The 14,737-nt window shown below is 35.4% G+C and overlaps 1 protein-coding gene across 1 annotated transcript in view; it reads left to right on the forward strand.

Moving 5' to 3' along the window:
• KCNH8 (potassium voltage-gated channel subfamily H member 8) overlaps positions 1-14,737 on the forward strand; it is a 170,171-nt gene that overhangs the window by 133,959 nt on the left and 21,475 nt on the right. The window contains exons 9-11 of the mRNA XM_030445436.1: positions 1,626-1,825; positions 3,974-4,223; positions 6,719-6,933. Coding sequence (XP_030301296.1) covers positions 1,626-1,825; positions 3,974-4,223; positions 6,719-6,933 — 665 coding nt within the window. The remainder of the gene's footprint in view (positions 1-1,625; positions 1,826-3,973; positions 4,224-6,718; positions 6,934-14,737) is intronic.

Raw genomic sequence — 14,737 nt, forward strand, 5'->3', positions numbered from 1 at the left:
ACTAATTATTATATCCTTCAAGAGGCTATGCTCTCTTTCGACTGTTTAGCTCTATTTGACTAAATTGCTTCAGCCCTAGTTGCCATATTTCTATGATAATTTCCTGTATCTAGCATTATACCAGCACCTCACATTTAATTGCTCAGGTTTCTAATATTAATGCCTTAGCAACTCACTGCACCATCAGGAACAACATCTAGTGGATCCAGATGATTATTCTTATCAATAAATTTCCAATTATTCTTATTTTTCTTTCTAATACTTGTATCTGATCCTTTTCTTTCTGCCCTGCTTTCCATTCATCTTCTTTTCCTGATGGACTTGTATCAACTTAATCATATTGTTGATTACCTCTACAATTACACATATTGTATCATGAAACTACATCTCACTGCACTGCTTTCTTTGTTTTTCTGCACTTTCTCCAGAATAGAAACATAGATAAGGTTTCTAGCTCCTTTGTGGTTTACTCAGCCTGTAAAAATCTCCAGCGCTCCAAACTGAGTAGTTTTCTGCCCATTTCTACTCTCAGAGCATTATTAACCACCAAAATGCATCCTTTCCTCTTCCTGTTCCTGCCTGTCTCTCCTCGCTCACTCTGGACTCCTGTAAATTGCCTTTCAAGGTCAAGGTCTTGTTTATCTTGTTTGTAAAGCAATTCCTTTGCCACACCGAGGAGTCTGCTTGCTTGCTTTCAAGCACTATGTCCCTTAAGAGTAATAATAAAGCCCTTTAATAGGTATTTCAGTAAACAATTTGTAAATGTATATGTAGTATATCTTGGATCAATACCACATGACAGACAATCTGACAGATTTTTCCAGCTGATAATCAGTAAGTGCGTTTTCTGCATACATAACCTGTACCTGTCAGAATTTCTCCAATTTTGCTTCTGGTCATATTATTCCCAAGCCAGTCTCTACTTGCAGACAAACTCCAAGTTGTCAGATATTTCTGATAAACAATCTCCAAACATAATTGACCTTCTGAACCAACATAAGAAATCAGACTGTCAGTCTGAATATATCCTTTTTTTTTTTTTTTTAAAACCTGAATTTCTGCCTCACAATGACGGGTTTTTTTTTTTCTTTTTAACATATTATTCCCCAGAATATAGAACATCTTTAAATGCTATTTGCAATCTCATTTCACAACACATGGTTCCTAGTAGCAAATGGTTTTATTTACATGAGTTCTCAGAAATCTGTTAAGTTGTATGTAGTTGCTAACTGACCTTTTGAGTCTGTTTTTCATACTGCTTAATAGTTTCTCATTACAGCCTGAGTGTGCCTGCCTGCATATGCTCATTTGTTTGCCTTTTTCCCTAGACAGTGAACATAATTTAGCTTCGTTATTCTTTTGCTTTGCATTTGGACTAGATAGCATCAAATGTGGTTCTTTTCTATCCTACCCCATGACTGTGACTGCTCATGACACAAAAAATTAAAAATGAATGATCATATGGATACTACTGTCCATTACTCCTCAAGTCTTAGATTCAAAAGCTTAATTAAGTCTCTCAATCATGAGACTATTTTTTTAATAAAGATTCTGTTATTTTTTTGTGTTACATTTTAATGATCAACAAGATACTCCACATTGCACATAATTTCTGTCCTCCCTAGCTCTGATGCATGCCTTGGTGTTCGGCAATGTGACTGCTATAATTCAGAGGATGTACTCCAGGTGGTCCCTTTATCACACAAGAACCAAGGATCTGAAGGACTTCATAAGGGTCCATCACCTGCCACAGCAGCTGAAGCAAAGGATGCTTGAATATTTCCAAACCACATGGTCTGTCAATAATGGAATTGATTCTAACGAGGTAACCAAATGAGGAAGGCTGTGAGTTTGATGGTTTTCACTATGGCCTTAGAGTCAGGGGGAGGGAGGGTGTTCTAATTTTTCCATTTGTGATGCTATGTTCCTTGTGAATTTACATATAAAAAAGGACTTACCTAAAAATAAAGCTGGGTTATGGTATGCTATTGAAAAAGCTAGTTTAGCACATCATATCATATATTAAATATTCATAGTTATCCTCTGAAATACATTCATAAGAAACTTTTTGGATGGTGCCAGGAGAAACACCCCAGTGAGCTATTTTTTACTTTCACTCAACAAAAACTCTGCTGGGTTTTTTTTATGTGTTTTTTAAAAGAACTTTGAACCTTTCCTCCCTCCTTCATTTTCTTTTATTATTTGCAATAGTGCAAACAAGTCATTTGGCCTGAATTTTTAGGTTATTTCCCCATATTTTTAAATATATCAAAACACATAAAGAGAGTGGAATCAAAAGACATTTCTGGTCATGTCTTTGCTTGCTTGTTTTCAATTACTTCTCCAGGTTATGTATTACTATACTCAAGAAGAAATAATAGATTCTCTCTGCTGGAGTGTTATTTCAATGAACCATTCCCTTCAGAGTTCTTGTTATATACACCATTAAAAAAATCAGTGGCCTCTATAAATATTGTGGAAATAAACATAAAGATTTGGGTTTGAGAACACCCTCGTCCTGATAAATTCTTTTTGTAGTGTGCACAGCACAGCTAATAGAATTTCCAACAGCATCCTAGCAACAGAAGAAGCCTGGTAAGATTTACAAAAACACTTGGACATCAAAGGTTTCCTAGATTTGGTTAAGGATCTCCTCCAGCTTCTGTACCTTCTGTCATATTGGAAGTGAGTGACGGCTGTAATACAACAGCAGCCACTGGAGAGACCATCAGGATTTCATGATTTGCCTCACAAACTGCTTTGTCTAAGCCCATTTAGTCAAGTAGTGGTTGATTGCTTTGCTCAGATGCCAGATCCCATCAAACTACAGAGAGAACTGTTTTTATGGGCTTGCAGCTTGCAAGGTCCAGAGCCCTGCCCCTAAGCAGGCAGGAGGTTTCCTATCAGTGTGACTGACAACTGAAACCACTTAAACGTGTGTTTTTAAAAGCCCTGCCTAAAATTTCTGTGGGGCCTTGACAAAATGTAAGATGATTTGAACAGTTAGATGTCATTCTCAGAAGACTCTCTCTGAGCAGAAAGATGCTTCTCTCAATTTTGCCATCCCGCAGCAGTTCTTCTGTAAAACATGCGTAGGTTATTATTTAGTGTTGGCCTGGCTACACTGAGAATTTGCCTCAAATTAAGAAGAAAACTAGGAAGGCCTTTTAGCTTTCATTGGGTCTCCCACTGAATACACACCCTGGCTCAATTCCTTTCTCACCTCTCCACTCCAGTATCAGGTTGCATATTTTTTATTTAAAAACCTAGAAAAGCCAAATAAACAAAACAGAAGCAAAAGCAAAAATAAAAAATAAAATGAAAGAGTGTAGTGTAACAAGGCAACCAGGTGCCACTAATTGCCAGGTAGTGAGCATGAGCTTGTGTCAAGCCCACCTGTGCCTGATTAGGGTGGGCCACCACTGCACATGAGCAGGACCAGGGGGCCAATAAAAGGCCCTAATCAGGCACAGGTGGGCTTGACACAAGCTCATGCTCACTCCCTGGCAATTAGTGGCACCTGGTTGCCTCGTTACACTACAAAAGAGGTCTGGAGGTTTTTGTCACTTCTCATCCAGTTGTTTTAGAAGAGGCAATGAAGCCTACTGATGAGTTTTATGCAAGCATTTTAAAGTAAATCTAAAAAAAATTTATTTTTCAACATACCTGAACAGCCTACTGCTGAGAACTAGGAAAAGGCTTAAATGTGCATTAAGGGGCATTCCTACACATAGTGTTGGTGTCTTTTTTATATGTGTTCTTGTATAAAGGAATATTTTTATACATTATTTTCCTGGACTTTATCAGTGGTCATCAACGTAAAGATTTATTAAGACGTAGTACACCATATCAAGGGGATAAGAATAACTAAAGGGAAATCTCATAAATCCAACAGGTGCAGCACTGCCAAATCAGCCCACTTCCTCAAAAGATGAAATATTATTTTACTTTTTTTTTTTCTTTCTTTGGACAGCTTTTAAAGGACTTCCCAGATGAGCTGCGTTCAGACATCACCATGCACCTGAACAAGGAGATTTTGCAGCTCTCCCTTTTCGAGTGTGCCAGCCGTGGGTGCCTCAGGTCTCTGTCTCTGCACATCAAAACCTCCTTCTGTGCTCCTGGGGAATACCTCCTCCGGCAGGGAGATGCCCTGCAAGCAATCTACTTTGTGTGCTCAGGTTCCATGGAAGTCCTGAAGGACAGCACGGTGCTGGCGATTCTTGGTATGATCACAGTCATAGCTTCAAAGAGAAAGAATGGGTCTTCAGTGTAGGAGGACTATCACTACTAACTGATGGCTTAGCAATCCCCAGAAGGATGATGAGAAATAGCTTGTTCTGATTTTGATCTGCTGTTCATATCCCTGATTTTTTTTTATTTAAACTTCCTTATTTTTTGCCATAAGGAGCTTTCAATTGGTCCTGTTAGCTGTGCAGTATTTCAGTTATATCCTGATTTTCTTATACTTTCTCTCCTTAGCATGAAAGGAATTACTTGCTAGCTTCTGGTACAAGCTGCTGCTTTCAGCTAAATCTGATGACAGTACTGACATTGCAAAGGACATTGGTTATAGGTTCCTAAACCTTTCATTTCTTTCATGAAAATCCATCACCAGGCATTGCTTGCACAACTGCTCCCAAATGAAAGCAGACAATGTGAGACTGCTGTCTTTCTCTGACGCATGCATATGAACACCCCTTGCAAGACATCTATATGATGGCCAAGAAGCATGGCTGGCTCTGCTCCTTCACCCTAACTGATTCTTGCCAGCAGTCATCTGATTATATTAGAGCAGAGAAATGCCAGAAGTTCTACTCTAATAATTTTTGTTTAGTTGTTGTTTGCTAAATGACTGCTTTGAGTTATCTAGGCCTAAGCATCTCTATTTGTAAATTTCAGTAACTGGCCTCTATCTAATGCCTGCTAAAGAGATTCCCTTTATCTTCAGCAAAAAAGAACTATTAGATTTGCCTGAGTTAATGTTTGCAATATATTTTGACAAAGCAAAACTTAAAATTTTACTGTAAATGTAAAGCACTATTTCATTATGATTTGAATACCTCTTTAGGTTTAAATATATTCCTCTACTAATAACATTTAATATTCTTGTAAAGCAGAGTTTAAAAGAACATTTCCTTTTTTTGCTTTCCTTCCTGTTTTGTGGGATTTCACTAGACTATTGATAATGCAAGCTTCAAGTCTTTTATAATTGAATTTCCTTTATTTTACTATTATGCATTTGATTGAATTTTTTTTATATTTTTTTTTAGAATATAAATGTGATACACATCCTATTTTCTTTATAACTCTTTAATTCTATTAGTTTGGCAGTCCACATAGCTGTAATTGTAATTGGGAAGTTTTTGAATGCTTTGATTTTATTGGATCCCAAAGATCCAATATAAACTGCTATAAAATGCAGCTTAAAAAAATAGATATTTAAACTCAAATGTATCAAAAGGTCAAGAGATATTCCCATTGGATCTATGATTTTGTTCATGATTCCATTTCTGAAAATGTTAATGAAAGCATCGTTATGTAATGGTAACAATGAAAACAATAAGAAAGAGATTAGTGGATTTCTGAGATAAGTTAATGGAATTGCAATGCAAACCCATAAACAAAATACAACTGAATAATGTTTTATTGCAGTGAATGGGAGGTTCATCATTTAAACCTAATGAACACCAGAAAGTGAATGTATCAAATTGCCAGGTTCCTAAGAGAAACTGTGTTGCTGATGTTATGTAAATACAAGAGCACAGTTTTTCCCCTGACAATGTTGGGTTACTTACAGTTCCCAGACCACTATTCTGTAATTCTGTTATGATTCTATTTCTAGTGGATATGGGTTTGTTTACTGAACCATTCTCACTAACAAGCAATGGATAAAATACTCTGCTTAAATATAGCTGTTTGGATCCTCTTGAGACTACTGCTTGATATCTAACAATGATGGTTGGGATAGCTTTTACAAGGAAATATGTTTTATTATAGAAATTATGTAATGTTTGCATATGCATCTCAGATTTACTTCAAATATTAGCCATAAATTATTTACGTGATATCCATAAAAAGAAATTATAAATTTGACTGAATGTCCCAGATATATTAAAAAATGTGTCTGCATAAACATTTATAAATAAGCTTAATTTCCAATGAAATAAAGGACTACTATAAACACTTTACATTATTCTTTTTATGTAACAATTGTTGATATTTGAAACATTACTGTGTCACTGTTGCATTAATTCAACACAAAGTTTTAGCTTACTATTTACATCTTTCCCTACACGATTTTCCCTTGCAAGGGAACATACACTAGAACTACCAGATCAATTGTAGTGTCCTTCAGGCTGATATCATTTTTTCAAACACTGTATCAAAATCAAACTTGCTGTTAATTACTAGTGTAGATCTTAATATTATAAATATATACTTAATTGGTCTCTTAAATCTGGTAGTTATCTGCCTGGAAATTAGTTATAGTACTGCCAGTTAATTGCATATAAGATTGCATCTGTAAGGGGAAAAAAAAAAAAAAAAACCCAAACACATCTTTTACTCATAGATCCTTTAGATTGCTACTAAGCAATGTGGTGGTAACAAAGAGATTTCATATTTAGCAATTATCTGAAACAGATTCTTCAACAGATACTTCAAAAAAGAAGTAAAGAATAGCTGTTTTGAAGATAATTATTTTCATGTTTTCTTTCAGGTAAAGGAGACTTAATTGGAGCGAACCTATCCATTAGGGATCAAGTTATTAAAACAAATGCAGATGTCAAAGCTCTAACATACTGTGACCTCCAATGCATTATCCTCAAAGGTCTCTTTGAAGTTCTTGACCTTTACCCAGAGTATGCTCACAAGTTTGTTGAAGACATACAGCATGATCTCACATACAATCTAAGAGAAGGCCATGAAAGTGATGTAAGTATCTTCAAAAGTCTCTGCAATTACTGTTACCTTTAAGATATTTCTCCTACTTTAGTCAGTTCTTGTAATTTTGCCTCGGTAAAGAATTAATACACAGATTACATTAAAAGGGCCATTCATTCAATTTGTTTGATAATTCAGTCATTACCTATATTAAATGTTTATCAACTAATCAGATCATAAACAGTGAATATGTTCCCTGTTTCTCATTTTTCCATAGAAAACATCATCAATGAGAGAACATTCATCTTTAGTATTTTGTTGGGTTTTGCTTATGTTTGAAAATAATTCTGTTATGTAAAGCACACGTCCAAATAAAGGTATTTGCTTATACCTTTTCTAGAAGCTCCTGTGCCAGCCTAGCAGACATCAGTTTCATAGATCACTGATTATCATTTTGCAGTTAACAACATTGTCACATCCATTTGAATTGAGAAAAAGTTGTTTCACATCACACGGCAAGTAAAATATGTTTTTTCATTTAAATGAGCACTTTAATGTGAAAAAAAAAACCCAAGAAATTCCTAATACAGCATTGTTGAAAGACTTCAGCATAGATATGCTAAAGTACTTTTACTGCTACTATGTAGCAAATATATATATATATATTCAGATTTTAATAGTGGAAAGCTTCAGTGACAGCTCTTTTTATGACTTAACCATATGAATGTACAAAGATTGCTTTTTCAATCACTGTCCACCAAAACTGTGCTAGGTTGAAGATTTCCTTAAACACAGGATTAAAAAATTAAGGCTGCAGAAAGGTGCAGTCCTGGTGATCCTGGTTACCCCTTTCTTGTGCTGTTTGAACCATAATTGCACGGAAAGTTGAGTAAGAGATTTGAACTGGATGAAAAGTGGATGAAGAGGGTCAGAAGTCATTGTGAGTTTCCTGACCCTGGAGTGTCAAAGACACACACTTAGCACTAGATACTCATAAGTACCCTATCCACACAGAAATCTTTAGGAAAGATTTTAAATTTGTTTTCTTGATTCATTTGCAAGCCTAAGAGTGTACATAATGATGTGCTCCATCTGCATGAAAATCCAAGATGCAATGGAAAAGGCTCCATGTCACATTTCAGTAAACAAGGAGGAGCTGGAACCAGATTTCCCAGTAACAAGTAGAAATCTTCCATAATCTGTGTGATTATGGAAAGACTGAAAGTGTTCTTCAAGCAGCCTTAGAAGAAAAGCTCAGGAAAATTTAAGTACAGGAGCTGGCAATCACATAACTATTTCAGCCTCTAATGAGTAACAAATAAAGGAAATGAAGCTTCGGTTGTTTCTCACGATAGCTCTAAAATCAGCAGTCATTAAGTAATTATTTATTATAACCATTAATGCAAGTGCAATTACACTGGAAGTGCTATTATGTCATCTTTTTATAAATTTACATCAAAGCAATATGTGAATTAGGGAAAAGTCTTTATGGTGCTTATCTATATCTTGTGCTTTGCTTTCTTTGCTGCATTTTGCTCGATATTTATAACTGGTTTTCTAAACATACTTAACTATTTGGAGACAATTAGAAAAAGCTAATTTGTTTGGTAGCTGGATTTGTGATATTAAAATAATTCAGCTATTCAGAGGTTTCTAGCAATTTTTCTATATCTATATCTATGATATCCTAGTCACAAAATAGTTTGCTAGGCAACTGAGATTTTGACACTTGCCTCACCTCACCTATATAATTTTGTACTATATATTACAGGTTGCCTATAGAGCAGGCAGTAGGAGAGCCAGATATCTAAATTGCTAAAGCTAAGAACTCATAAGAAATTTTTTACAACAAATAATACAAATATATGAAAGAAGCTGGAAATTATTTTGCTATTCACCAGCCTTGGTAAGCTTGCTATAGTATATATTTTAAAAGCTGTAGCAGATGCTCATATATCTGCATTATTCCATTAAAATCTCCAAATAGATGAATATTTGCACAATATCTCTGTGGGCTTGGTAACAGTTAATTGGCTGATTATTTCTTGTGTCCCTGCAGAAGTGTAGACAGTGTAGACATTCCTATTCATTAAAAAAACCCAAAGACTGAAATAATGAACAAGATGCCTCCTTGGACACCTGTGCCATCCCTCAAGCGGTTACAAAGTCCCAAAGGAAGATAAGACCTAAGCAGGCTTAATCTGTGACTCACTAGAGCTCTATCACTATGTGTAATTTTTAAAAATGAAAGATCATATTCCTACCAATTCAAATATCTGTTTGTAGACAGGACTTGTAATCAATAAGTATCTTCTTTTTGTAGGCTTAACAATGGTGTTCTGCCTCTTATGAGAGCTCCCTTGGAGCAGGACAATCACAGGTTGCAAAATACTTTTCATATTAAATAATTTCCATACAATTTCAGCCACCTTTTTAAGTGAGTTTTGCCATGTTACCCAGCAGCTATGTAGAAAGAAGTGGCTTATCTTAGAAAAGATCAAAAGCTCTATTGTGACATTTAGAGTGGGGCTGGATAACTCTGAGGAAGAATTATCATTTTCAGCCCCATCTGTATGTAGTTAGGCACTCACCATTGTCAGGAGCTCATCTGACAGATCATACACTATTACTGTAGGTGTAAATCACTGGCATTTATTGTCTGTGGCACAGTAGGTATAAATTCTGCAAAATAAGAGACAAGTCAATGGCAATTTTTGTATTTCTATACAAGAATTACTACAACAGGTGAAATACAGAATTGAATAAATCACCTAAGGCAACAGAAGTCTAATACTTTTATCTGCATGATTATTCTTAAAAAAAAAAAAAAAAAAAAAAAAAAAAAAGAAACACACTTCAATTTCAATTGTTTATCTTTCTTTTTAGTCCATGTGAGCTTGGCAGAAACACAGGACAAATACCTGTTGTTCTATTAGAGACGCTAAACAACTGATCACTGTGCATCCACTGCTTCCTCCTGCCTGCCAGCCAACATATTTGCAATTCTTCTCTATAACTCTGTTATCTTTGATACAAGATGGAGTCTACAAAATTATTATCAGCAGTTAAAGTACAGGAATGCAGATCTTCCTCATTGTATCAAAAACTAAAATATTTTAAAAACTGTGAACAGATAATTAATTTTGAGACATGACTCCTGATGTGTTCATTGCAGTAGTTCTCTTACCTGCCTCTGTGCATGGAATACTCTGCAATCAGAGCTTCTGTGAATCATTGCTTAGTGATCTTTCATATTTTACAGGCTATTCACATTTTTTGTTCATGCTTCTGAGACCATCTGGTATAACTTTTTACCTTCTTCCCTACCTCTCTCTGCCTCTCACCATCTTCCAAAATTAATTATCCTATTGCTGAAAAAGGCAGCAGTCACACAACCTCACTTCCACAGTTCAACTTCTATGGAAAAAGTAGCAGGGTTGTGCAGCTGTAGGAGTTTATAGCCACTGACAAAAAAACCCTAAATAAACAAAGAAACAAGCAAACAAACAAAAAAACCCACAAAAAACCACACACACACAAAAAACAAACAAAAAACAAAAACAAAACAACAACAACAACAACAAAAAAGCCCCAAAAAACCCAGAAAAAGCCAAAACAAAAACAGAGCAGTTCAGTTCCTTCACCTCTTTTGCCCTTAACTTCTCATTTTAAATTAATGGGAAGCTTTTTCATCTATGTCTCTGCATAGTTCACAGGTCTCCTGCCTGTAATCATGACAGTAAACATATTTTGGTGGATCTTCGGATATTTGAGGTGGATGCTAGTTTCAGAAAAGTGATTTTGTTGCAATATCCTCCTCCCTGTGCAGTGTTATAGTCAGTCCTTCCTCCACTCTCTCAACCTGTCAATTACTTGCTTCACTCAGCATGGGAGCTCCAGGTCAGCCTGGAGCTATAGTGCAAGCCAGGTTTCACTCCTTTTTCCTGTCTGTGGACTCATAAATCTTGTTTATGTGTAGTCATTGGTGTGCATGATGTGTGCTACCTCTGAGCCATCAGTTCACCCAGTAGCCCTCCAGATAATCATCTTGCTATCATGTTTCTAATATACCCTTCAGTATGGTACACTGCTGAGAAATAATGCAAGGAAATGTGTAATTCAAAAAGGACTGACTGGTACATGTTGTCTCTTGAAAGCCTGGTGGCCTTTTCATTTTCTTTCCTCGTATCTTTACCTGAAGAATTTTTTAGCTGTTATGCCCCTGTTTCATTTCTGTATCTTTCAGGCATCCTAATATTTTTTAAAAGACCAGCACATAGCCTCCTATACTGCCTCTTTTTTCCTCTGGTAATTTATTCTTCTGATTTTTCCAGTTAGATGATGCATTCTTCCACAACTTACTGATGTAGGTGTCATCTTTCCTATTAATAATTTTTTTCAATAATTCTTGATTGTTTAGAAGTATTTTCCACTTTATATCTAAAACCGAGTGACTATTGGCTTTAAGAATGAATTCCACAAGATGCAGATGAGGTCAAATGAGAAGAGTCTAAAATAAACCATTTAGTTTTGTCTGGGAATATAGGAGAATTACGTATTCCATCACAAAATTCCTTCCCCTGTGGTCACTCTTTTATTTTTGTGAATGAGTTAAGAGGCAGGAATTCTGGTTATTAGTTGTACATTATTTACAAGAAGACTAATCAACATATGTATGAAACTCAGATTTTCAAAATTGGTTCTCACCACTTTCTTAACAGACAGAAACTATTTTCATCGTAACTAAAACAGAAATGTTTAAATAAATGAAAAGAAATTACTTCTAATTTTAGCTTTTCAGTCATTTTGAACACTTTCCATTCTCATTCATTTCACTTCCTGGGATTATTGCATTCTGCATCAGATTATAAAGCTTAACCGGAGGGTTACATGTTGAAAAAAATCCAGGCTAGCAAAGCAGCTTATTGATGTTTTTAGACTGTTGTGTGAGGAAGGTATAAAACACTGTGTTAAACAAAATTCTAGCCAGGAAAAGCCTCTGGCTTCCTGAAAATACTGCCTTGGCATCAAACTATATTTCTATTTTAATTACACATGGACAGTAGATGATAACTTTTTCCAATATGCTTCACTGTGCCTTAGGAAACATTAAAATGTAACTTTTACAATACTAATATTATATCTTTGTCTCTACATTTGAAAAAATGCAAAACTTACATGTTTTAATCTTAAAATAATATGAATTTAGAGAGTGGATATTTTTTCATAATTGCTTTTATTTTACACTGATATAGCAACAACCAGATAGAGGCCTTAAATTTAGAAGCATTCTTTGGCTAACTTATCCTTTTATTTTTCTGTGTAAAGTAAGACTAATTCATGAAGGAAATTATAATACTTACCACAATTTCTTCTATGAGAACACTGGCTCTGAAGGCAGACTAATTTGAGAAGTAATGAGGATGTCAGAGTGGCTTACATGGTAAAGTTTCTATAACACTTGCACAGTCATTACGGCCTCAGGATACATTCTGAAATGTGTGAAATTAAATATGATGTTTCTTTTGAGCACACTGTCTATGATCAGTGCAACTTGTATATCAAAGAGTTTTTCTACATGATTACAAGTATGTGTGCTCAGATTTTTTGAGCTTTTTAAAGCAGAATAGCTGATGTTAGAGGGGACCTCTTACGGTCATCTAGACCCACTCCTCTGCTCAAAGATATGAAAGCATACATAAAATAAAACCAAACAGTATTTATATACAAATTCAGTATAAGATTTTATTGATATAAAAACAGTATTATCAGAATATTTTTCTTTTTAATAATTCATACCTTCATGCAGTAAAACCAGAGCTACAGAACCTGCTGGCATAAGTACAACCAGAGCTCAGCTGAAATTCAGTTCCTACCTAAGTCATATAGCTTGCTTTTTCAATGCTGTAATTAATGATAAAATTATTGTAATACATACATTATATACATATGTACTGTATATACAGTACGCTACAGAATATAGAGAGTTAAGGGTCAGGCTCCACTGACAATCACTGTGTTCATTCCTTTAGCAAAACTGATCCTGGATTTCTCTGACACTGGGTTTGGCTTTATATAAGGGTGCTTCGAAGACTGTACAAATTTTATTCACTTATAGAGTGTCCATGTTCTCTTAGTTTCTAACCTATGCAGAACTTCTCAAATAACAGAGCTTTCAAGAGTTCAAAAAAGCTACAGGCTCTGATTTTCAGTATTATATAGAAGACACAAGTTGTATGTCAGGGGAAGGAAATTACAAGGGCTCTCTCATTCTACAAGCTGATATTCTTGGACTTCTGCTGAGACCTTCACATGCCAGGGCATGGCTTCTAGCCCTAACACAAAATCATTCAGTTACTGTACATCTGCTCTCATCCCCAGAGTTTTAACACTGGATATGCCTGGAGGCCAAATATATGCTCAGTTTACACTTCTTTTCCTTCTGGGAGAGTCAGCTTTGAAGTTAATCTACTGATCAGTTTGCCACCCAAGCCCAAAAATACTCATTACTTAGAAGAAATATTTCTGACGAGAGAAAAAAAAAAAAACAAAACAAACAAACAAACAACCCAACACACAGATTTTTCAATAAGGAAACAGATTATCACAGACATGATCACACACATTATGCTTGCCCCCACATTCCTATGTAAGGTTTACCCTGACAGATAGACAAAAATGGACTACCTTAAAAATTATCCTCCAGTATGTTGCTGTTCTTATTAAAACTTGTCCCGCTGTGATTTGGTCTCCGAGTATTAGCAAAACATCTGGGCAACATTGAGGGTGCTTGGAGAAAGGTAAATAGCAGGCAATTATTTTCAGTGGGAAAATAATTTCTCAAGATCCACTTCATTATCTTTTTCTTTTCAAGAGCCTCTCTGAAATTACATACACATATTTTAATATGTGCATCTTACCAGTACCTGAAGTGGTCCTACAAGACAGCTGGGGTAGGACTTTTTGCATGGGCATATAGCAAGAAGACAAGGGGCAATGGTTTAAAACAACTTGAAGAGGGAAGATCTTTATTAGATATTAGGAGGAAATCCTTTACTATGAGGGTGGTAAGACAGTGGAACAGGTTGCCCAGGAAAGTTGTAGATGCCCCATTCGAGGTTGGATGGGTCCTTAGAATCCTGGTCTAGTGGGAGGTGTCCCTGCTCATGGCAGAGGGGACGAAACTAGATGATCTTGAAGGTCTCTTCCAACCCAAACCATTCTATGATTCTATCATTCTGTGATTCTATGATTTTCATAAAAAGCAGTTTGAGATTTCATTTGAAGATAAAGCTAACAATGTAAACTTAAAATAACACACACTATCTACAGCCTCAAGCTGAAGAATCTAATTGGATACCAATCCACAGGACCAGTCCTGAAAATATTTATGATTTCATATGAAATCTTGGAGCTGTATGAGGTTAACCATGTAAGTTTTATTGCTTTGAAAGCTTTGAGCATTTGGTGTAATTTCTGTTACTATCATGTAAAAATATTACATAAAGGAGAGGAAGATAAGAATATAGAAGTAAAAACAACAAGTTATACCATCCACATTTATCACTTATTTGATTCTTCATTTGAAGAAACAAAGCATAATTAAATTTTTTTTACTAATGAATACTGTAAAATTAACATTCAAGTTTTAAAGAAATATACCTGAACTTTTAATCCCAAACATAAAGACTCATGTGCAAAATTTAGATCAGAAGAACTTGTGAAAAAAATTATGTTATTGAACACTTGTCCTAACTTCACAGGCTACTATAATTTATGCAAGATAGAAATGATGTGGGGAAATTACTTACTGGAAGATTGAAGAGCTTATGGCAATTCAATTATTAGTCCCTAT

Source organism: Calypte anna, chromosome 2 (assembly GCF_003957555.1).
Source record: "Calypte anna isolate BGI_N300 chromosome 2, bCalAnn1_v1.p, whole genome shotgun sequence".
In the NCBI taxonomy this organism is placed as follows: Eukaryota; Metazoa; Chordata; class Aves; order Apodiformes; family Trochilidae; genus Calypte; species Calypte anna.